This window comes from Channa argus, chromosome 17 (genome assembly GCF_033026475.1).
Source record: "Channa argus isolate prfri chromosome 17, Channa argus male v1.0, whole genome shotgun sequence".
Classification (NCBI taxonomy): domain Eukaryota; kingdom Metazoa; phylum Chordata; class Actinopteri; order Anabantiformes; family Channidae; genus Channa; species Channa argus.
Window position 1 is genome coordinate 18,238,158 of NC_090213.1, and position 25,458 is coordinate 18,263,615.

At 38.9% G+C, this 25,458-nt stretch overlaps 2 protein-coding genes across 3 annotated transcripts; one reads left to right on the forward strand and one right to left on the reverse strand.

Moving 5' to 3' along the window:
• Positions 1–1,315: 1,315 nt before the first annotated feature.
• mep1a.2 (meprin A, alpha (PABA peptide hydrolase), tandem duplicate 2) lies at positions 1,316–7,714 on the forward strand. Of its 2 annotated transcripts, none has more exons than XM_067482807.1 (14): positions 1,316–1,448; positions 1,549–1,573; positions 1,692–1,745; positions 1,827–1,864; positions 1,950–2,025; positions 2,110–2,227; positions 2,377–2,552; positions 3,198–3,419; positions 3,698–3,844; positions 3,982–4,197; positions 4,335–4,781; positions 4,879–5,052; positions 5,247–5,451; positions 6,152–7,714. In XM_067482807.1, the coding sequence occupies exons 1-14, from the start codon at positions 1,386–1,388 to the stop codon at positions 6,312–6,314; spliced, it is 2,124 nt and encodes a 707-aa protein (XP_067338908.1). In that variant the 5' UTR covers positions 1,316–1,385; the 3' UTR covers positions 6,315–7,714. The 2 variants fall into 2 exon arrangements, with proteins under 2 accessions (XP_067338908.1, XP_067338909.1); XM_067482808.1 differs by having other exon boundaries at positions 5,247–5,414.
• Positions 6,510–25,458, reverse strand: LOC137102873 (adhesion G-protein coupled receptor F2-like). The gene is made up of 19 exons (XM_067482806.1): positions 25,398–25,458; positions 25,214–25,311; positions 18,443–18,503; positions 18,261–18,273; positions 17,941–18,078; positions 16,899–17,051; positions 16,657–16,718; positions 16,449–16,504; positions 16,206–16,318; positions 15,150–15,380; positions 14,642–14,884; positions 14,321–14,461; positions 13,969–14,156; positions 13,587–13,772; positions 10,379–11,686; positions 8,192–8,233; positions 7,877–7,906; positions 7,711–7,784; positions 6,510–7,036 (listed from the first exon to the last, which is right to left on the reverse strand). The coding sequence occupies exons 3-18, from the start codon at positions 18,497–18,499 to the stop codon at positions 7,719–7,721; spliced, it is 3,027 nt and encodes a 1,008-aa protein (XP_067338907.1). The 5' UTR covers positions 18,500–18,503; positions 25,214–25,311; positions 25,398–25,458; the 3' UTR covers positions 6,510–7,036; positions 7,711–7,718.

Consider the following 25,458-nt stretch of genomic DNA (forward strand, 5'->3'; position numbering starts at 1 on the left):
TTCACGTACGAGAAGAAAAACTGCAGTTATGAATCTTACAATTCAGCTTGGTTTCAATTTAATTTTCAGTCAATCTATTCTCAAATTGACAAAGAGGGGAATTATTTTCGGTCTCCTGTGTCCCACATTACTTAGTGTGGTCTCTTGAACTGCAAGTTGAATTGCAATTCAATTTAGTTGCAAGCTACAGTAACTGCTGATGACCTCATGAGACACTGCCATCAGCGCCTGATGGTGGAGAAAAAAAAAACAGAAAGGTTTGTCACAAAGACAGTTAAAAGGGTCCCCACCCCTCCATTCAGTACGACCCCCACATTTAAACAGATATAGAGTGAACACTATTGAAGCCATCATGTTGTTGTTGGTCAATTTCTGTGGTCATTAAAAAAAAAAATCTTTTTAGACCTGTAACTTTCAGAAAAGAAATATTATTCCCTTAAAAACAACATCAACACAAACTGGGTTTGTTAGAAATATATTATGTTGGTTAATGCTTGGTAGTGCAAAGCTAATTCTTGTAATTAAATCCTATATGTGGCAAAATGCCAGATATTGAAGAAAATAGATTTGAGAAATCTGTGAACATGAGAAATACTTTACTTGTTTTGATATTTTGGAAGTGAATATCTGTGCACTGCTGCCATTGTGAGTTACATAAACCAACTCTTCACATTAAAACATGTTTTGAAGCATATTTCAAAAATAAAAATGACCTTTGTCGTTGTTATAATAACATAATGTTAAGGTTATAGTCACAGAGGACTCTGAACTTTATGGAAGTTGTATTTCTTTAATATCAATTAAATCAGCAGTGTTGACAGTTGATACACAGCAGTGCAGTAAATGTACCATAAAGACATTGTGACATAGAACCTTATCAGTGTATTAGAGGTTTCACTTACTGAAATGTCAACACTTTATTAACCGTCGCGTCCAGTGTTCAGCTCATATGGCACCATCAATACAGTTCATGTCGCTGTGGAAACTAACTACAGCAGTATTTTACATTCACTATGAAAAAGGATGTGGTTTGGATACAAATGGCTCCTGTTCATGTGCACTTAAGAGTCGAGGTCAGAACATGATTGCGTAATAGTGCCCCCCCAATCACACAGAGCTGAGAAATCATAAACAGAGCAATTAATATAGCTTTGTTGATTTTTATGTCCGATCATATCAGTCTATTGACTTGACACTTTACTGCTGTCATTACCTGTTCATGCAAGTGCAGTTGATGTGTCAATCATATAACAAGCGCTGAAGAAACATGTGAGATGTTTGTTATTCATTAAACGCTTACGATCCTGATCAAAGTTCCTGTCCAGTTGCTATCTTCATACGTATGTTTATACTGGCAGCAGGGGAACATCTGGCCAAATAGCAAGATGGGCTTCGGGGACAGTTTGAGGAATATTGCTGCACTGATCTGCATCTTTGTCGTTCTGAAGGTAGAGAGGTTTCTCAGCTTTTGACATGTAATTTTCCATGTAATACTTACAGATAAAGATTCCACTAAAGAGAATTAGTATATCTATTCTTGTGTGCTAGGTGCAAGCTGTTCCTACACTTCCTGGTTGGTTTCTATTAAATATTAAATATTCTGACCATATGCACATAAAACAAACTCTTTGTGTGTTTTGAGCAACAACAACAACAACAAAAAAAATTAACAAAAAAAAAACACCTTCCAGGTGACAATGCAGATGCTGGTGAACTACGAGATGACATCCCTGAAATCAACAAAGGTAAACTTTTTAAGCCCTTTTATGTGGCGTCATGATGATATTTATACAGTATGAAGTAATTGTGATTTGTAAAAATTGTAGGGTTAAAACATCTGTTTGAGGGAGACATTGCTGGCAATGTAAGTATACTGACTGTAGAGAAACTAGATTTGTAAAGTAACAACAGATAAAGCTTAATATTCTAAATATGTTATTGCGTTGCAGCCGAGAAGAAATGCAATCCTCGATGAAACAAAAAGATGGACGTTTCCCATCCCCTATATTTTAACAGATTCTTTAGGTACAGTGTGAACAGGTGATATAATCCAAAAATGACATGATTCCATGAATATAAAACATGTACTGATTGGAAATGTGTGTTTAGAACTGAATGCTAAAGGCGTCATCCTCCAGGCTTTCGAAGAATACCGCCTGAGATCCTGCGTGGACTTCAAGCCCTATGGGGGCGAGACCAGCTACATCTCCTTCACTAAGCTCTCTGGGTGAGCTGCAGGATGTCACAATGACTCAATAATGATTTCAGCTGTTGCACAACTTTATAGACCATGCAGTCAAGTTATCAAACTCAATGGATTAACAACTAAAGATTAGGAAGTGCTGTTTAAAGCTTGTTTTCTATTTTATTATTTAGATGCTGGTCATATGTTGGAGATGATAAAAAAGGCCAGAACGTGTCTATTGGGGACGGCTGTGACACTAAGGCCATTGTGGAGCATGAGCTCCTCCACGCTCTGGGTTTTTACCATGAACAGTCTCGCTCAGACAGAGATGATTATGTTAAAATTTGGTGGGACCAGATTGAAGAAGGTGGGTGAAAATTCCTTTAAACTGCCTGAAACATGGTAACAGTCAGCGGGTATATTGTTTAGAAGGTTCACAAACTGAAGCCACGTTCACGCTTCCTATGGAAAGCAGCAAAAAACAAAACAAAACACGAACTGTAAATACATCAGTGCGAATGACCTGCTGCATGTCAATCTTTGGTTGGAAGGAAAATCAACCAAGACCAAAAAAAAACTGAAGGTCATATAGAACTCAGCATGTCCTGCTTAGTCAAGAACCACTTAACCCATCAGTTGGATGTGCCAGGAAATCTTCCAATGGAAGGCGTCCCAGAGACATTCCTTTAGACTCTACCCTGAACTCCTGACCCAACCTCTAAAGCTGAGCCAGTGATGCTTTGTGGTGAGTGTCAGGTGGCCGGGCCTCGACCGGGCCTCTAGTTCCACATGAGCACAACCTGAAAGAGCTACACCTGGCCATCACTCTTTTGGCCCACCACTTGTGGCATACAATGTCTGATGCAATGTCAGCTGGGTAGCTGGCAAGGTCAGGAACCTATGCTCATCCCTGGCTTTGTTGGCTACTTTTTACCATTTGTTAAAAATTAAATTACAGTGAATACGTTGTTTGGTAGTACTGTATATATTCTGTACTATTGTCTCCTCACAGGGATGCAGCACAACTTCAATAAGTATGAGGATGACTTCGTCACTGATCTGAATACACCATATGATTATGAGTCCGTCATGCACTACAGGCCACTGTCGTTCAACAAGAATGAGAGTATCCCCACAATAACCACCACCATACCATACTTTAATGAAGTCATTGGCCAGCGGCTAGACTTCAGTGCTGTAGACATCACCAGGCTGAACCGCATGTACGACTGTGGTGAGTGCCTCACATTACACCTGAAGGTTGAGAAAAAAACATTGTTTTTAATATAACATGTCTTATATAACATGTAAAGCCAGACAACATTGCTGTGGTCACAGCTCTGTGGCAGAGGCGGTTGCGAAAAATAAGCAGTGGTGGGTGCTGATTTCCTATCTCGGTTGACATTAGGATAGATAAAAGCAAACTAGCTGAGTCAATTGTTGCTACTTAATGTTGAAGTTAACTTTGCACCAAGGACTTGTTGAAATCTGTTGAACACTCTCCTGTTGCAGCAAACACACAAATTCTCCTGGACCAATGCTCATTTGAGCTGAACAACATCTGTGGAATGGTCCAGAACGAGGAAGACAATTCAGACTGGGTACAGACATTAAGCAGCCAGACTGATACTGATCACACCCTGACAGGACGCTGCAGAGGTGCTGACTAACTTCTGCCTTCTACTTTAGATCACAGAGAATTATCAGACATAAATCTCAGTTAATCACTAAAAAAAAAAAAAAAAAAAAAAAAAAAAAAAGACATTACAGGTTCATATCACTGCTTGTGCTTCTAGATTCTGGCTACTTCATGAAGTTTGACACGTCCTCCGGTGTGGTTGGCAGCAGTGCCCTGCTGGAGTCACGTATTTTGTATCCCAAGAGAGACGAACAGTGCCTGAGCTTCTTCTACAAAATGAGCGGAGCAGCTGGGGACAAACTGGTCATATGGATCAGGACTGACGGTGGGACAGGGACTGTACGCAGTGTCAGGAAAATCCACACGATCACAGGTATTACATCGTTCCTATGCCAAAGCCATGGAGGAAAAGAGCGTCTGTTAAACCTTAACATAGCTAGGACTCATTCAAAACACACACTGCAGTTCTGAGATGGCTACTACAGTAAATTGCCTGCTTTTGTCTCTCAGGTGATGGAGATGCAGCTTGGAAAATGGCCTACGTGACTCTTAAAGTGACAAAGAAGTTCCGTTACTTCTTCCAAGGCATCAGAGGCTCCCCCACGTCCTCAGGTGCCATCTTTATCGACGACATCACTCTAACCGAAACTGTTTGCCCCAGTGCTGTCTGGCAAATCCACAATTTCTCCAGCCTCCTTGCCACAACTCCTGTAGGCAGTTCGATTAAAAGCAAGTGCTTCTACAACTCAGAAGGCTACTCGTTTGGTGTCAGTGTTTACCCAAGAGGCAGAGAGAACGCCTACTCAGATTACGTTGGCATGACCTTGCACCTCTGCAGTGGGGAAAACGATGCAGTGGTGCAGTGGCCAGCCAGAAATAGGCAGGCAACGATTGTTGTCATGGACCAGGACCCCGATGTTAAACTGAGGATGTCTTCTACGAGAAGCTTCACCACAGGTAGGCCCAGGTTACAGGCACAACACCACCACTAAAGTACAGATTCCTTAGGGCTCCAAGTTGCAGAGTTGCAGAATTTGACTCTTTTCTTCCCCAGATGGTGACGCTCGCTGGAACAAACCTACAGCCACATCGGGAGCAGCATGGGACGAAAAATGCCAGTGCTACCGCAGTCAGGACTTTGGGTGGAGCACATTCATTTCTCACCAGCAACTACACAGAAGGAGTTTCCTGAAGAACAATGACCTCATCATTACTGCTGACTTTAATGGTGAGGAAGAGATTACATCAAATAAAAATCAAACTTAAAAAAAAATCTGCGAAGCAAATACATTTTCAGCTCATTTAAGTCATTGCACATTTACTTTTCCCCTTCTACTTTAAAAAATATTCAAATCTTGTTAGCTCTGTTAGTATGATCTAGCAAGTTATGTAACTTTTTCATTCCCCTTGTTGCATTGCTAGATCTGACTCACCTGATCAACACTGAGGTACCTTTCAGACCGACCACATCACGCAATGACATCACAGACGAGAAGCCAATCAGCGAGGTAGAAACTAGACCAGAGGTTCCAAAACACAGAGAGGCCCGATCTGCCGACCCCTGTCATCCCAATCCCTGTCTTAATGGAGGTGTGTGTGTGGAGAACGAAGGGAAAGCCTCCTGCAGGTTTGCCTTTATGTAACACCTGTATTTCATTTCCTAGATTTACAAGTCTGCTCCCATCAGACATGTGTCCACACTTTTGGGAAAACATTTATTCACTTCCCTGCCATAAGTTTGATGAAAAGATTCTCAACAAGGGTAAAACCAGGAGGCAAATAGCTTGGCGCAGCATAAAGACTGGATGTGGAGGGAAACGGTTGTCTTCTTAGTTCAAATTGAAAGGTCCGGAACAAACTCGGTTTCTCTGTATTACTTTGGTTATAACTGACATATCAGATCGACACCACTCTGTCATCTCTGCATTAAATGTGAATTTGGGAGAAGTTATGGGCTGCAACTAATATCACATATTTTCTGGAGTCCTGTCAACAGCGGTGTTGCATCAAGACCAGCTAAACCACACATTGCTGTGTTAGAAGTTTTGCTTTTTGTAATGAGTCACTAACTGGTGAGCTTCAATGTGTAGGTACAAACATTTGTCAAAATCTGTAGATACTTTGAGTAAATGTTTCCCCCAGAGTCATTGTACCCAGCTAAGATAATTGCTTACTAGATTTCTCAAAAGGTCAAACTTTTGAAACAATCAAATCCCACTGCCCACTGCTCAAGTTACTTGGAAGCCAAATATTGATTATGGTAGTTGTGAGTGGATTGTGTGTTCAGAGCAATTCATCATCAATGTTCACTCTCTGCTCACTTTCAGGTGTGCAACAAGCCAAACCACCTACTACACTGGTAAAACATGTGAGGAAACGAAGATAGACAGCATTATTCTGGGAGCTCTGATTGGTGGTACAGCTGGGACTGTACTTCTGACACTGGCCATCTTGACCTTCATCAGGAGAGCTCAGCTGAACACATTTTAGAGGAATGATGTGTCCTCTGCATTCACTCAGCACCGAAGTCCCAGCAAAAATAGTTCCGGTACTTGAGAGAAATATGACACGTTATAAATACTTTATCTGAAGTAGTTAAGTAGTTAAGCTTATACCTGGGATGTCCGAAAACATTTGTACAGATAGACAGGTCTGCTGAATGCATAGAAATAGTGTAGTCATGCATGACCTCGTATTCCTTGACTTTATTAAAGTATATATTATGAGATACAGTTATACACACATAGTATACAGGTTATGGTTTAAATGACAAATAGTATAGTACAACAGAATTTTTCAGACTCTTCTTTTATATACAAATAAGTATTTTGACTAAGTATTGATTTTAGACTGACCCAAGTATTTTCAGATCCTTGGAACTTACCTCTGCTCAACCCTTAAGTAAAAAATGCTGTTCTAATGTATAGATTAACCAGATTTACATATTACTCCATGGAGTGTGAAGTGATTTAGTTTGTAATGACAGCTAATAATATTGATGTACAAGTATATATATCACACGATTGAATCGAACAACACAAAAACATCAGCATTCTATTTAATAAGCTTTAGTTACAGTCCGAACTTATCTGGTTTTACAATAAGCATCTACACATTTTTAACTGTCTACAATCTCCAAACTAACACCAAGCCAACTCAAAGACGTCTTCTGTTAGAGCAGATCTGCACACAAGAGTGTCCGTCTCCACAATCTGAAATAGAGAGGTGACAAACGAAACCAACAAAAGTATTTACTTTATGTGTTCAGCTATATGCACCTTTAGTGACAGGTATAAACTAATGATTAGAGAGTTTAGAAAAGAATGTGAAGTTTAAATCAGTTCATTTGTTAAAAACACAATTCCTCAAAAACACTGTAGCCATATTGAAAACTGCTGGCCATAACATAAATCTATAGGACTGCAAAATGTCAAAAAGGCTTTTGAAACCAGCAGTCACTCCAACCCCTCTATTGAATACATTTCAGTGACCCTCTGTGACAAAAGCCATTCTAAGGATGCAGGGAAATAACAGTGATGATTCTTTCGATCTGTGTCAGGTCGAAATATTGCTTCAGTTTTCATCGGTCCCAGCTGGAATTTGTTTAAACGGCATTAACGCTGCAACCATGACAGTACTCCTACATACTGCACTGGCATTAGTGTGGTCATTGTGAGCAAGTTATGCAAAACGAGCACGCGTGTTTTGCAATTCAGTATCTATACAGCTGATGGTGCAGCAACCTAAGCAGAATCAGCAGCTTTACAACCTAAATGGATCTACATCCCTTTCTGTGAAATATTAATAAAACGTTGCATCTTAGAAGATGCTGTAAATGCATGGACCCAAGTAAAATAAAGGCAACTGCTAACAGTGTATAACTGACCTTAGTCTTTATTTTTCTGTGGCTCTACTTGAAATCAAATTCTTCATGCTGTCACTTTTCCCCCTTGATTTTCCCTGAGGATAAAAGCAATAAGAGTTATTATCATACACACTTTTCCATCATTTTATGGTGTTTTTCTGAATATTGAGCTTATTGGTAAACTCACCCTTATGACCCTGTACAGTTCATTTCGAACCTGGTAACGCAAACAACTCACTTTATGAATTAGCAACATGATAAATACTGAACAGTATAATTATTGGCAACATTTACGGGCATGAATGGTATGAATCTCGTGCCTTTTTTAACACTAAGAAATAAAAACGCCAATGTAGCCTTTGTGTGTTTTTCTGCATGATTCAGTCATATGAGCTTCTTCCAAGTATTTTACTATATCTGATCATGAGACATTGGAGATTTTCAGTAAACCAAACATTGAAAATAACCTGAATTCTGTACAGTGATAAAATGACAAGCTTACTCTTTGCTCTGATAGAAGTCCGGTTAGCAAAATGAAAAGACCCTGCAAGAGAAGAAATGTGGGAGATTTGTCTTTAAAAAATATTGTATAACACATTATATAGCATTAACAGTTTGTGTTTAATGAGAACATTTTGGGTTGTTTGTAAGATAAAATAAAATAATCAGGGATGCACCAGACTAATACACAAGTGTTGTACATACATGTGTTTTCTTTAACAGTGTTTGTCTGAGTTGAAGAGGAAAGAAAGTAACAAAAAAAAGGAACATGTCAACTACAAACACAGAGACTTTGGAGAATATCCACCGAGTTTGGACGGAGCATTGTCATTCCTGAGGTGCCAAAAACCACAGCTTTGCCCGGTCCCTTCTGCATTACATGTTGGCACTTAGGGTACACTGCATTCGTGATCGATAAGTTTTACGTGTAGTTGAATGGAAACCACAACGTTTCAGTATTTGCCGGTTAAAGCAATGACATCGGGTATAAAGTGTAAATGTCTCATAGGGTGGTTCCTGCAGCATCAATACCTGGCACCGTTGTTCCCAGGGCATGAAAAAGTAATGCCAAAGGGCACCTGCTGTGTCAATATGATACGGCAAAGGACGTATAAAGTGGCACAATTTAGAAGGGATAAATATTTGATGCTATGAGATGAGAATGTGTTTTGGAAGGTTGTAGCTTTTTATAAGCTTCAGATAAAGTATTTATTACGTGTATGCAAAGATGGAGGACTGTGGACTTTTACCCCTATCACTTACATAGGAAGCAAATATTGGATGGATCTTAGTTACACTGAATATTGTTTTATGCCACCATTTGATTTGTTATGTTAATATTTTTAGCAATAATATATTGACCATTTATATTTGTCTCATTTGTAAGAAGTATAGGAAATATCTGCACAGTATCAAAAACACACCAAAATACAGACCTCTTCCCCACAATCTGGAGAGAAGTTTCTTCTCTGAAAGACTAAAAGTCCAACATGGTTCAGCATCTGGCAGCTACATCTCAATGCCAAGTAGATTTTTCAACAGTCTTAAGAAGCTTAACCTGGAATGGCCTTTGTGAAAGGATAGTTGTCACACTACTTTTCAAGGCAGATGATCGTCCACCATTAACCTGGTTCTGCTGGAGGTTTCTCCAGTTAAAGGGAGTTTTTCCTCTGCACTTTTGCTCAAGGGGTTAATTGCTGGGTTCTCTCTATACATCTTTATAGTCTTGACTTTATTCTCTTAAGTGCCTTGAGATGACTTTGTTGTGAATTGGCGATTTTTAAATAAAGTTCAATTGAATTGAATACAGGACGCAAAAGGGAGTTTTGCAATAAGCAAAAGAGAGTTTTGCAAAAGGGAGTTTTGCTCTCAGGTCCTCCCTTCCTGGGAAATGACTGGTAAATCCCACGGCGGGGGGAGGGGGGTATGTATTTACCCAAATACCAGCTGGTGCAGTAACAGTACAGTTGTCTCTAGTCCCGATATTGAGTTTCTGACTGCGAAATGCTGACCTTTCTACCTGCCCAGGGAATTCAACAGTATCTGCATCATCCCAAGTGCTAACACAAAGGACTGACTTGCAAAATGCACATTCAGAGGGAGTTTTTATTGTTGCTGGGCCAACATGAAAACTGTCCTCTCTTACTTCCATCAGTATGTGGATTTTGCAAACAGGGGAAAAAAAAAAAATTGAACCTGGCCTAGAGTAACATCAAGGAAGCATACAAAGTAGTATCCCCCAGTGTACTTGGATCATTTCTCCATTATGCTCACAGCAACATACAATCAGCACATCAATGTGGATTAGTTCGCTACGTCTGTGTGTGTCAGGGTACGTACAGAAATGCATGGAGGATGGCAGTGTTATCGAGAACATCACCAACAAACAAATTCTGGATTACCCCAGAGGTGGGCGCCATGCTTAAAGCACGAAACACAGCTTTACATTTTCACATTGTGTGTGCAAGCAGGACTTGTAAAAACCTTCAATGTAGTCATGTCCACTGTTGACTCAGTTTTAGATCCATAGTTGTCCCTTTTTACTCTAAGAGTGATAGAGTGACTTTCACAGATTCAATCAGGGGGTAAGAGAGCATACAGTAGGTATGGGTAATGTGATACAAGTTAAATTGGTGCATCCCTAATGTATATTACTTATTATGTATTATGTGAGCTCCTTTCAAATTACCTGGAAAGAATTGAGGATGGTGAAACTGTACTTAGCCAGATTGAGGGAATTCTTATCGATTAAAATGAGCTGCGCGAAGCCAATAACCCATGTTATTCCAAAGACGGGCGTTAGACAGACCACCACTTTCAGGATGCTTTTGGCCGTGTCTTTGTCATCTGCCATGCTGCCATCTGGAAATGCAGACTTCACCAGTGTTAGAATGACAACCATCATGCAAAAGATGTTTGTCAAAACCACTGTTCCCACAGGGACTAAGAAACCATATATGGAGCCCTTAAAGAGTCCTTTATAAACTAGCCAGCATGAATTTCTCTCATAGTAATCCATTTTGGTGTACTTGCAAAACGCATAGGTGGATCCAACTATTAGGATTGGGCAAACATATCCTACAAAACTGGAAAAGATGATAAAGACTCTTTTCCTCAGTGGGCTGAAGACAAAGATGAGCTGGTGGACGAGCATGAAGCTCATGCACAGCATCCAGCAAAACATGCCCAAGTAAAACAAGTGTTTGCATATCGTAAAAAGCAGGCATGAGTTGTCACTGAGAATTTTGGGAGACGTCGTAGCCAAAAAACTGCAGTCAGCAAGCAGGAGGAACATGGCAATGTTCACCATAGCTGTGTGACGGAAGTGTGAAAGATGGGTTTTAACTACAGCCGACCACACTAGAGACTCGATAATGAGGAAGATCAGCAGGGAGCAAATGGACACACCAAGGCCCACGTTGGTGATTACATCTAGGATGCCACTATTCTCAGGTATTTTACCCTTGGACATAAGAACAGAGAACGGAGTCAGGTGGCTGCATATGCATACTGTGTGGTTTGCGTCACTACCATTGACAGTGCATCCATTATCAGACCAGTTCCCGTCTATGGTGTTCCAAAAGACACAGAGAGGTGTACTATTGTACAGCAGCTCATTGGGGAAGTCCAGCATAATTTCCAAAGATAAATCTTTGCTATTGTTCAGTGTGACTGACACTAACATGCTGTTAGGGGTCATTTCCTTGTAGTTATTATTTAATTTATCGGTTAGATTTTTTACAGCAAGAGCTTTCAGTGTTCCGTTGGTCCCGTTGATACTTAGACCGATGTCAGAAAGAGACATATTACAGTCATCACTAGAGCAGAATTGGAGTTCCAGGTTTTTACTGTTGACTCCAGTGCTGTTGTTGACCATGATATTCTTCACCAGATTCTCCACAGACTGAATGTAAGTTGATGACATGTTGTAGAGAACAGAAGCGTTGACCAGTCCCCAGGAATTACTTAATAGGTTGCTTGCTGCATTAATAAAAGTCTGAAATACAATTGTCAAAAATCAGAAAATCAGTGCTAAGGCAGATTTTTCTTATATATCAAAACTGTTAGCTTCTCTGTATCTCAATATCCTTTGCAAAAATATTTTAAATGTAACTAAAATCTGGAACCTTCTGTGCTTTGGAAGTTTTCAACAGTTTGAAAGATAGTAGCCAAAATGGTCTTTTCCAAACCAGCCTAAATATAGCACCAGGACTAGTTGGCACACTTATGCCATGGCTGCCACTAATCACCAGATGGTAGACCTTGAAAATATTACTTTAAAGAGACTAAAGCTCGCTTCTGTACTGTAAACAGATTCCTATTGTCAAAAACAAAAGAAACACCTTGCAGCCAACCCAAAGCACCAACAATCATTTTGTAAAACCACCTTTTGTTGCAATTACAGTCTTTTGGGGGATGTCTCTATGAGCTTTGCACATCTAGAGCGTAACATTTTTGCCCAATAGCAAAAGCTCAGTCAGATTGTACGGAGATCGTCTGTGAACAGCAATTTCCAAGTCTTACAACAGATTCTCATTTGGATTCAGGTCTGGACTTTGCCTGGGTGATTCTAACACACCCATATGCTTTGATCTAAACCATTTAATTTTTAGCTCTGGCTGTATGTTTATGGTGGTTGTGGATGGTGTGTCCAGGGTGATGCGCAGTGTTTGGTTTCACCCACACATAGTGTTTTGCATTTAGGCCAAAAAATTCAGTTTTGGTCCCATCTGACCAGACCACCTTCTTCCACATGTTTGCTGTGTCCTCCACATGGCTTGTGGGGACTTCTTATCTCTTTCTTTCAACAATGGCTTTTTTTCTGCCACGCTTCTACCTGAGCTGTGGATCTCTGCAGCTCCTCCAGAGTTACCATGGGCCTCTTGGCTGCTTCTCTGATAAATACTCTCCTTGCCCTGCCTGTCAGTTTAGGTGGACGGCCATGTCTTGGTAAGTTTAGAGTTTGAACCCCACTCGTTCCATTTACAGATGATACATTGCGCTCCATGAGAAGTTCAAAGCTTGGGATGTTTTTATAACCTAACCCTGCTTTAAAGTTCTCCGCAACTTAATTCCTGACCTGTCTGCTGTGTTCCTTGGACTTCCTGATGCTGTTTGTTCACTAATGTTCTCTAACAAACCTCCTAGGGCTTCACAGAACAGCTGTATTTATACTGATATTAAATTATACACAGACACTATTTACTAAATAGGTGACTTCTGAAGCCAATTGGTTCCACTGGATTTTAGTTAGTAGTACCAGAGTGAAGGAGGCTGAATACAAATGCACTCCACACTTTTGAGATAACTGATAACCATTTATCATTTTCCTTTTACTTCGCCAATTATGTACCACTTGGTGTTGGTCTGTCACATAAAATCACAATAAAATGAAGTTGTGGGGTTTAATGTGATAAAACGTAAAATGTTCTGTGAAGCCCTCAGAGGTTTGTGGAGAAGTTTAAATTGGTCCATGAACATCTCATGGAGCACTGTACAATCTATCATGTGAAAATGGAAAGAGTGTGGCACAACTGTAAACCTACCAAGACATGGCCGTCCACCTAAACCGACAAGCCGGGCAAGGAGAATATTAATCAGAGAAGCAGCCAAGAGGCTCATGGCAACTCTGGAGGAGTTGCAGAGATCCACAGCTCAGGTGGTAGGGTCCATCCACAGGACCACTATTAGTCGTGCACTCCACAAATCTGGCATTTATGGAAAAGTGGCAAGAACAAAGCCATTGTGGAAAGAAAGAGACAAGGAATCCCCACAAGCCATGTGGGCGACACAGCAAACATGTGGAAGAAGGTGCTCTGGTCAGATTTTGTTTTAAGAATATCGGAGCTAAATACTTTCCCTGTTAGTTTAAGTAGTAAGAATCATCAGTAACTTACAGGCAAGACCTCCTGTTGCAGGACTGTAATGGTTGAGGCACTGGCCATTACATTAAGAACCTTAATGGAAGCATCAACATCTGCAAAGTTGTTAGTGGAAGAGGAAGGCAATACAGAGTTGTTCAGGAGTCCTTCAAATATTTTAACGGCCATCTGTGAAGTAGCATTTAGTCCTTTCTGAAAATTCTGGATCAAAACAAATGCAATGTTTCAAACTTACAGTGTTACACAAGCACACAAATGATGAATGTGCACAAAATAATGGTGTCCATGGCACATGAAATCATGGCTGAACAAGTTCATACAACTAAGCAATACAAATGCATCTGCTGCCTCAAAAAACTGTGAACTGAACTTAGATTTACTGGAATGCTACACTCACTTCTGCTTGGTTTGAAACTACGATCAGCTCTTTGGTGACGCAGAAGGACACGACGTCCTGCCAGGCAGAGTCTATACAACTGCGTGTCCTGTAACCCTCCCTGCCTGGTTCACATGTGTAATTAGTCACTGTTACTCCATTTGGGGTTATTGGCCATTCGTAATCTTTACCGCAATATGCGGAACTCTCTGATGGAAAAAGGGTAGGAAATCATTAGTCATCATTTGGAATCAAAGAGTGAATTCCAGACAATCTAAACAATGTACTGAAGTATTGAAACAGTAATGATCATTTTACATTTTAGATTAAGTGAAATTTAAACATTTTGCAATTTTGTAAAAGGATCACTTACCGTAAATAACTGGGATATTCAGCTGTGTGGTTTTGTTCTGCCCCTTTGGGTTTTGAAAAGTGATAGTAACATATGTGTCGATGGATTTGTTGCAACTGATATAAGTCGTGAAATTGTACATGGAAAGTTTATCCATTTGAGCTGTAACAAAAGGACTGTATTAGTTTCAGGGCTCAGGGTTGTTGTTGCCTAATTTACACTTTGAAGGAATATTGTGAATTTAAATTTGTGATGCTGATACAGTATCAATCCTGTGCAGCACGTTACTAAAGAGAAGAAAGAAGACAGGGAATCTTGAGAGATACTGTGGTAGGACCTTACATGGGTTCGATACTTGATTTTGGGGTTCACCATTGCGGCTCCACATAACCTTGTAGTTCTCTCTGCTTTGTTTGATGGTAGCAGTAACACTAATGTTAACAGTGTCTGTGGCCTTCAAGTTCAAACAGTCCACAGTGACGGGGCTGCTCGCCATGGTGACCTCATCAGGCAAGAGTACCACGCTCAGTTGTGTTGTTGCGAAGTGTGTGATTATGTCCCTAGTGAAGCTACATTGATAAATTCCTGCAGGGAGCGAACACAAGCACAACTATAATGAACAGAAGGTGATGTTGGAGACGTCTCTCACGTGTCACAAGCACATTAGCAGAAAAGGCAGCAGGCGTTTTGGAGGTGTCTGCATTTATTCTAAATCTTTACTGAAATGTGGGCGTGTCTTCATCTAAATACAATAGTGTTCCAAAACAACGCACATGTACATACAACCACGTCTCGGACATCTGTTATAACATACTTGTCCATGCTGAACGTGTAAAAGTTCTGTACTTGCCTTCCCAGAGGTCTGTCACCTTAACGAGCGTAACTTGTATACAAGATGGATCACTCTTTGTGCTACAGCTGTTGTTCAGGTGAACCACAGTGCCACTGTTGAGCGTAAAGTTCTGATTGTCGCTCACCATGGTCCAGCCAGAACTGTCCGTTGGCTCATCAAAGGTGCATTTCAACACTGGGCTGGACTCATAGCACACTGAAGTGTTCGGAGACACTATAGTGACCATCCCTGTGTGAAGAAGATGAATACGAGGTAATATTACACACAGTTATAATGATTTGACTATAGGAGCAGGCGTTTTAATATTTAAGTGGCTGTAAGTTCATTGGTTTGACTTTGGGTCGGAGCAGGACCTTGACTCTTTCTTGTGAGATCATCATGAAGCATCATGGGGACACACACTGAGAGGATTGATTGTAAAGAAAAATCTGCTATAAATATCCAGGCCTGCCAGGGGATAAATGCACCCTTTTTTTCACAGTTGTTGCCATTTCCTGTAGCTCCAACGTGATGATGACAAATTTGAACACAACGTGCACTAATCAGTGGTGTCTGACTTGTCTGTGGCTATGCAGCTCCAAATGCTGCAAGCTGCATTTTTCTTACGCTGACCTTCTGACCCCAATACCAAGGGCATGTTCATGTTGTGGTGGGTTAGTTTATGTCTTAATATACGTAAATGAAACAAATGAAAAAAAATAAAAATAAAAACTTCACCAATTTGACAACACAACTCATTGTTTTCTGGTTTTATGGACCAAGTACCACAGAACTTGTTTAGCTATTCGCAAATAGACAGTGTTCACTGCAGTTTAAACTAAAAATAATTAAAATACATAAAAAAAAAAAATACATTAAGGACACCTCTGTTTTTAAACATTTTGAAAAATGTAACTTAAAACCAAAAATAATCGTCGTGAAAGAGTCGTGTTTCATGGTGACAACATTCAAAACATTGAGTATGAGCCAGAGAAATTATGCATTTCAAAGCAAAGACTAGACTCATCACAATCTTAAATGAATGACAACACACAGCAACACATTATCACTGACCTGAAGTGTAGATGTAAATATTTCCAATAAAATTACTTTTCAGGTAATCTTGAAGTTTAGAAGTATTTAATCTGACACTGAAACTTGCGTTAAACTCAGTAGTCTTTTCTTCCCTTTGAGATTTGGAGAAGATCAATGAAAGATAGTTAACTGGTTAATAAAATGGTTAATGAGCAGGAAAATGTATAAAGTCTAGACACAAACAAACGAGTATTCACTAAATTCAAATGGGAGGTACAATACCTTGGCTCGACTTTCATGTGCTGGAAGGCATTGATTTTTGCCAGCAAATTCTGAAGCTATGAAAAGAAAGAGCATCAAATAATTTATATTCAAAGTTTTATTCTGGGAAAAGAAAAATTGAAATGAAATAATGAAATGGCTTTGCTATTCCAATACTTTTGGAGGCGGCTGTATATGAATACAAATTTGTAAAGAGGGTGAAATGTACCGTGGAAGAGTGATTGCTAGTCCAATTGCTTTGAGTCAGTGTAATTGATCCATAGATTTGAACTGTGTGAAACATTATCATTAGTTACAACACAGATATACTAAAAAAAACAACAACAACAAAAAAAAACAACATAAAACTTAATTAACATCTAACAACAGAGTAGAATGTAGAAATCAAATAAAACCAAATGTACAAATGCTACAAAAGTGTTTTTTGGAATAACTGTTAGAAACCTTTACCATTCACTTTGGCAACACAAAATTCTGGCATGTTGGATACATTGCCTGAGCAAGGAGCTTCATGGCAACATTGGAAACTGTAGCAGACTTCATTGCTCCAAGTGAACCCAGGGGAGCAGCTACAATTAGTGGTAGGTCCAATAATAAGGCAATCTGAAAAGAGAAGCACATACTGTATGTCAAACCATAACAAACCCCCAAAAAGTTTCCCTTAACTCTCTTTTCTCCCTAACATTAAAAATATACTCGGCTATTATTTTAATGCTCTTAAACTCAACTGATGACGGTTCCCTGGGAAAATAGGCCACTGGAGCCCAGAGCTCACAACCTCAGTCCCTGCTGTGGTTGTTTCTAGCAGCAAAAGTTAAAAAAAAGTCTTTTTCTGGATTAAGCCAGGTGCTTTGATGCTTTAATTCCTATGAGCTGATATTGTACAGGCAAGAATGAATATTTTGGAAAACACTAAACATCTTATTCTGCTGAATAGTATCTTTTTTTATTTCCTGAAACATTAACTAAAATTTATGTTACAAAACATTTTCTTCAATTTTTTTTCTGCAACAAATTAGCTGTATATAAATTCTCAATGTACGTTTCAGGAGCCTGATTTAACATAAAAGCTGTGGACGTTGTCAAGATAATGTTTTATACATGTACTGTAATACACGGCATGGGATTGTCCGACCTACTCCCACATGGGAAGAACCTCCACTTGATTTCAGGGAGAGTTGTGTTGCCTGGTCAGAGTGTGCAAACAAAAAACAGGAAGAGCTGTTGGTTTGCCCGATGACTGTGGGATTAATTCGAGTGTTTCACTTTGGTGATTTAAGTTCACACCGAGCTACGTTGTCGTTAAACACAACAAAAGGGAACGGAGCTCACTTATGTGAGACAACCCTCATGTGAGTCAAACCGTGTAAAATAACCTAATCAAACACCTATTTTATTGCTAGATTTGTCTTGTATTTATGTAAGTGCATCCTCATGCCTCCCAGTTCACTCTACTTTCCCCACAGAAATAAAAAAAAGTGCTGCATGGTACCTGCTATCGGGACATTTTGCAAGATGGTCACAATTATATTGTTCACTTGCAGGTACTTTGGTTGGTTCAGAGTGGACAGGATGGTCTGTGTGTCCAATGTGGTATTACTCTCTATGGTCATCGTACCAGTGAATATATCTACAAGAAAAAGGTGGATTTGTATCTGTTGTCCTTTTTTTAAATTTCAGCAAATTATTAGAGCAGAAACAGGAATTCATGCAAACATAAGTAACTACAGTACATTGCCGATAAATTTCATTTTTAATTTTGCAACCACAGGCATTTATAGGTAAAATATAATGTTGGAAGTAGTGACTCACCTGCTGCGAAGACCTGCAACAGGTAAACAACACAGTTGGTCACGGGTCACATTTAGTTTTCGGTCAAATTTAAATATTGACATCTTATCTCTAAAGTATGACGAGTAAACAATCTTTGAACAAGTTTCACTAATATATTTATTGGCAGGAAATAACTAACACAAACTGAGGAGCATCTTCACCTGATTGTAGATGTGCACAGCTCCAAGGAGAAATATGAAAAGCCTCGAACACATCATTACTCTGGAGGGGAAACATTCAACATAAATTACTAGTAGCACTAATTAGGGATGAAAGCAAACATTCGATATTTAAAGAGAAAAAAAAAGTCTGTTCTTTTGTTTTGAACCCAACAAACAGGGACGTGCATGTTGCACCTACTGTATATCCACTTCTACAAATTAAAATAGGACTTATATACTTTGCTTCTCAAAGACGTACAGATAAACCATCATCCAGTGTTTCTTTGTGCTATGGAAATGTAAAAACAAATGAGACCTTCTCACCATTGAAGCTAAAAACCTGCTGACTCCAACGTTCCACTCAGACAGGAAAGACGTTACGGCGAGAAACATATTTCTAACATTTTACAAAAGTTGGTTTTTGGTTCTTCTGAGGAAAATATCTGTTCCTCTTCAATCAACTCTCCGCTGTTGGATGTTGGGCAGTGGAAAGTTTGACCTTCTAAACACATTAAAATGTTAAATCATTATTGTGCTATAACACTAACACAGCAAGCTGAAAGATGCCAAAGGGCTCTGCAGAGGTTTGGGAGTGGGATGCTGCAGAGCTGCATGTCTCTGTAGTTCTCTCACGCAGAAGAGTTTATATTTTTGCAACGAGAAAACAGGAAATACATCACACTTAATGGTCAGACTCTTTAGTTATTAAATGTGTGATACAAAAACACACACTACTTTCAAAAAAGCCATAAAAATAAAATATATTTTAAACAATCTAACCAGAAATTTAGCAATGCCAGCCCCTTTATTGAGACTTGTCTCAACCCCATGTCTCGCCAGGTCTTATCAGCACCGATCAGTTTTTACTTCCAAAGAATGTGAAGCTAATTTTTTACTGAAACATGTTTGCATTACTTTGCATTTTGAATTATGGCTATATACACAAAGTTATTGGTCTTCACTGCTTGTCATAACAGTTCTCTTTTTCACTTCAGTGGCAGCATGTACCTATGGTCAAGAGCCTGTTGATTTGGTGCAGTGAATTCCCACTTTATTTTATTATTGAGGTGAGACATGACCATCGTTACATCACTGTGGTTACGTACTTCTACTGTGGTTGCATCCACATGTACATGTGGCTCCTTCCTCCGTCAATGCTCATTTAAAACTTCTCTTTTGTGTTTCGCTCAGGTTGCATTTATTTCATGTGCAACAGTTTGGTATGAAATGCACACACTTTATAATTATCATTTCTGCAGAATGTGCTGCAGAAAGTATTTTCTTATAAATCTCAAAAACAGCTTCAGGTTAATTTACATTTGCTACAAAACTTTCAAAGGCATCTCTGACGGCGTTTCTGAACGAGGCTTGTCCTCATAACGATTCAGAGCAGGTCAACTATTACTGCTCGATTGCCAAATTTATTAGCTATATTCCAAAATTATGTATATTCTAGCTTTAAGGTAAATGATGTACAGGGATAAGGAAACTCAGAAAAAAATCAGAGAATTTTATTTGATGAATCATCATTATTGATTCAATTGATTCTTTAATTGTTAACAATAAGAAAGCTACTGCTAGGTGACATCATATATATAACATATCTACTGTGAACTCATATATGCTTTAATTTGCAAACAAACTTTAAAAGGTTAAAAATACGGTAGAGTGTGAGTTCTAGTAATTAACATAAAGTGAGAGATGGTCTTCTTGTGCAGTACAGCGACAGGTAATTTGTACAAGCAAGCAGAAATGACCAATCATAAAATGTGTTACCGTTGGGCAAAACGTAAAAGCTGTAGTCAGCGTAACGCAGTCAACTGTATCAGGGACAATCCTACAATTGGACCCGAGGCAATAAATCCCACGAAGCAGCTAAAAGGGTCCCGTTGGTGGGTGTTGGGGTAGTGGTTGTGCACTTCCAAGTACCTTGTGGGATGTTTGCACTAAGGCAACTATGATATCAAGAGTAGCTTATAGGCTCGACACAACGATGGTTTGTTTTCTGACCCGACATGAGCACTTTGTACCTTCTCCCGATCCAGATCGATGTAAGAAGACTTTTAGCTCTTGTCCACAAACCAAGCCATACAGTTATTTCCCAAGTCACTGCAAAATGATTCGGAATCTGGGGACAAAACCAGCAAACTGGGATCAAATTTGTTCCCCTCTTGGCAACATCCTTCAAAACCCAATCATAATAACAAGTACTTTGCAGACTACTATACTAGCCACTACCGATCAGACCCAAAGGCTAATGCAGCAATAATTACAGCTTTTTTCAATGGTGTACAAATTCTCCAACTTAGCTCGATGTCTAAATCACAGCTACTGTAGACCAGTTTCTCACGTATGAGTGCTGTGCTATACAAAGTGGTTAAACCCTGCAAATTTTGGCAGGTCCCATGATCCATATGTTTAATGATGCTCTTGAAAGTGGGCTTTCTGTCAGTTGCAGGCCTATTAATCTATGTCCTGTTGACGCCAAAATCTCCGGCTCAGTGCCTTCAGTCAGTCTTACTTGATTTGATTCACAATGATCAAACTGGATTTATAAAAGGCAGAAAAAGGTTTTTAATATCAGAAATGTTTTTAACATTATTCTCCTTCTGCAATTCCCAGTCCCAGGAGGTTCTTGCACTAATTGATGCAGAGAAGGTGTTTGACCTCGTAGAGTTGGACCTTTTTATTGATGTCTCCTAGTGTATAAAACCAAAAGCCTTTTTAAAAACTCCTAATCAAGTAATGTCTACTTTCATATGAAACAAGGGTCCTGGCAGGACACACAAACCTCATTTGCTTCTGGAAAGCCTGTGCATGCAGATTTCCAATCACACTACTGGGCCACCAGCATCCTTTACTGGTCACATTGTCACTATGGCCTCTGCGATTGGGTTCCATCTTGGGTCCAAATGAAGGAAGCTTCATATAAACCGTCGTCCTTAGAAGCAAGGCTTTGCTCCTCACTGGTGATGTCAATTTACTACTCAAACCCAAACTCAACAAAAACATTTAAAGATCTGTACACATATGAAACCTTTGCATCTTTTTGACAATTATCCTTAAAGTGTAAAGTTCCAAAATCAAGATAGCTTTAGGTTTGTGAGTTTGTCAGGGACAACTTTTCAAAATTCCTGCAACTACCTCTGAAAAAAACACTTGGACTTGGAGTTTGAAGATGAAGAGTGGAACAGGGGTTTAAGCAGAATTCACTCCTCTGCCCGTCGTGGTTTCATTCACTTTAAACTTGCAGATCACATATACTGGACTGTAGTCAGACTGGCTAAGATTAAACAAGATCCTACATGTGATAGATCCAAACAGTATCCAGCTACATTACTGAACATGTTCTGGCTTCGTCCAACTCTGCAAATTTGGACATTTGTCTGCACCTTCTTGTTCATAGTATTAGGCTCATTAAATAATGTTACATTATCCACACTACTTAATGGCTCTCTTGCCTTTTCTATCTTGACACCTACAGTAGATGGCCGATCGTTTTACAGTGGAAATCCAGTCATGCAGCTACCCATGCAAATTGGGCCACTGGACCTAATGAACTCCATACAAAAATTAAATGATTTTTAAAAAAATTTAAAATACATCAGCAGAACAATTCCAGCAGGTCTTGGAGTCATCTATTTCTCACATCCCCACTTGAAGTGATACTGAGACCTGTATTGATTTTTTAAATGTTTTGCAGGAATTCAATTCCAAAACGACCACTATATTTCAAATAACAATCGTATAATTCAATTTCAAGTTATGACATGTTACGTTTGTGTTATTTTCAATAAAATAGAGAGTTTAAAACTTTAAATAACTGGATTCTATATTTACGAAGCATCATAACATCATAACATCATAAGGGCTTTAATTGTCCTTTTGAAGCACACTGTACAAATCGTCAGTTATTCTGAAAACTAACTGGACATCAATGAAACATTCGAGGGCTGAGTGTTTCCAACACTGAGACGCTCAGTTTAGACTAAAGATGGTTGTTTGAGAGAAGATATCAGCCACTGTTTTGAAGAAAATAAAATGTACATTTCAGATTAGTTTCAAGCTGCTATGTGTATATAGTTGCACATAGCAGCTTGAATTAAGTTTTTTGAAATGGCAAAAAGGATAAAAATTATTCTTATTATCTTATTACTTATTTTTCAAGTACGTTTATCAAAGATTTAATTTGATTTTTCATTAATTTATTAAGGGGGGATGCAAACTTTTGCAGATTTTCATAATTTTATTATAATAATAACAATGAAACCTTTAGCTACAGTAGTACAAATGTTATTTTATCATCAGAAAATGGTCATTGAGGGTGTAAAAATAAAACCTTTGCATTTTTATTGATACATTAATGAAGAATTAAATTTAAAAAATGATTTCACCTGTTATTTGTGCTCACTATTAATGAAAATAAAAAAATCATTTACTCTTTTAGCCATTTCAAAATAGGAGGATGAAAACTTTTGCACCGACCTGTATGAGACACAACTGCTATACATTGAGCCATATCTTCAGATCACATTTCTTTTATAAAAATTAAAATACGTTACTGAAAAGTTCTTGCCTCTACTTTATGCTGTACGACAGCAACACACAAACATCAGAAATAGGTAACAGTTGATGGACATATCATTTATAAAGTCTATCGGAGTCAAATGTTCTGGCTTTGTTGTGAAACCATTTGCATTGATGCAATGCGTTGGCAGCCCGTGTACAGAATCTTTCATCCGTCTGTGAATATTTGTCTACCAAATCAAGCGTTTTCCTTCAGGGTATCACACAACAGATGCCTGTGTGACGAAACCACTGCTGGTTGGTTCTGTTTGTCTCAGCTTCTCTGCTCAAGAACGTGTGAGTGGGGCAGCTGAACAATACTAGTTCAACTGTGGCGTAGCTTCCAACCTATGGGTAAAGCGCAGGGTAACTCATCACCCGTCTCCTGTCTCATTTGTATATTCGCTTTCTTTACATTATCAAATTAACACAGCTATGGAATTTGCATAGCATCAACAAATGATGTAGACACATGCTTAAAGACTTTCTTCGGTTCCTCTATGGATATCAGTGTTGCTGTCTGAGTAAATATTTTTCATTTTCTGGACATACACTTCTTCTCTGGTTGAAAGTTAGATGAAAAGATTAATCCCGCTCTCATCTCTGTGCATCATATGAGGAGCTAAAATCAGGAGGCTCAGCTCAACTTAGTATAAATACTGGAAGTTAGCCTAACTCCATGCTTATGTATTTAACATGTTGTAGTTCGGTATTTGTGTCGATCTGGAGAAGCTGGATTTGAGTGCAGGACGTTGCTAAATTTACCTTCATACATCGGCACCAAAAATACATTAACGGTCACTTGAAAGACTAAAGAGCATCTCTTAAACAAACTGGCTTCATTAAGCCACATAGGGACCCAGACTTTGAGTATAGTGACCATTGCGGTTCCTCCTGTAGAATCATGTCAAGCAGTATAGTGCAGCCAAACTTCAACTGTAGCCCAAGTCTCAATAAAACTTAATATGAAGTATATTAAAAGTTTTAATATTAACTTTCAAAATGAATCAGCTATAACAGATACTCATATCTTATGTGCTAGTTTAACCGGGTCAGTAAAGTAATAGCTGGCACACAGGACTGTGTGTAATAGAAATAACATTTATCAGAAACATAGATACGTAGAAACGTAGAGATGTTCACATGCTGTGTTACATATTCAAGACATGTTTGTTAAATGGAGCAGCTGTGTAGCTGTCACATGCATTTTACACACAAGGCAAAATTAAAAACCAGTGGAAGTTACATCTGATGGATGCGCTAAAAAGAAAAACCCACAGATGTATTTGTTTGTTTGTGTCTATAAAAAACTCTCCATGTGCCATAAAAAACTTTGCATGACACCAATACCTATGAGATACCTATGAGCGATTTGTGAGTCAAGTTTACTTCCTATTTTGGGGAAAATGTATTTTACATATAGTTTGCTAGATGCCATTGGCCTCATTTGTTACGTCTCTGTCCTCTTTGTTCTTTTGGTTTGTTTCCATTACTAAAGACATAAACCTCTTTGGACAAGACAACTTAAATTGACAGCAGATATACAGTAGCACATTAGCCTCTCTCCTAAAAATAAACTGTTCATTTCTTTCCTAAGCACCAAAGGGAGACTTAAGATCACCTTTGTAGCACATATGGCCACTTTAGGTCCCACTTTGCATTCTCTACCGTTAGGGACCAAACACTCTCTGGATAGTTCCTGGCAGTCTGTTGTATTTGACTGTCAGCCCCGACTAAAAAAACCCCTAATGTGTGTAAGATAGCCTCATCCTAACTGACTCTTTGGGCTAAATAATCAAAAAAAAAAAAAAAAAAAAGACCAATTTAGCATTTTCTTATATTTTATATATAATGTGATCATTGAAAAATGGTTCAGCTTTGTCAAGTGAAAGCCTGATTGAAATTTATGGCTGTATAGATTCTTTACAGATCCAAAGAAGGTAAAAACATCAATGCACTGATGGAAATATGTTAGTTGCAGTTGAAGTACAATTACAGGTACAATCCATGAATCAGGCATTAGTTTGATTGACCTGTGTATCAAGGCCAAACTCACCAAAATAAAAATATGGGCATTGCCACGGCAACATCACAAATGACTGAAAATGACTCAAATATAATGGCACTACATGAAACACTGTTATCAAACTAAACAAAATGTAACCACATAACCATAAAAAAAAAAACAACAGAACATGAACTCACAGAGTTAGTAGAATACCTACAGATGCTGCTGCTGCTGCTGGTACAGGGTCAATAAAGGCCACAACAGGTGCAGATCCCACTAATGTCACCTCCAGCTGCTGTAGTTAACATCACAACAACAGAAGACACTTACAAACTGTCAAGTTACCAAATGTTTGTGATGTACATAGCAATTGTGACTGACCTGTTCAGTAGAGGCACAGCCTTCTCCTGTTGCTGTAGGTCTGATGTGTGTACATACAACA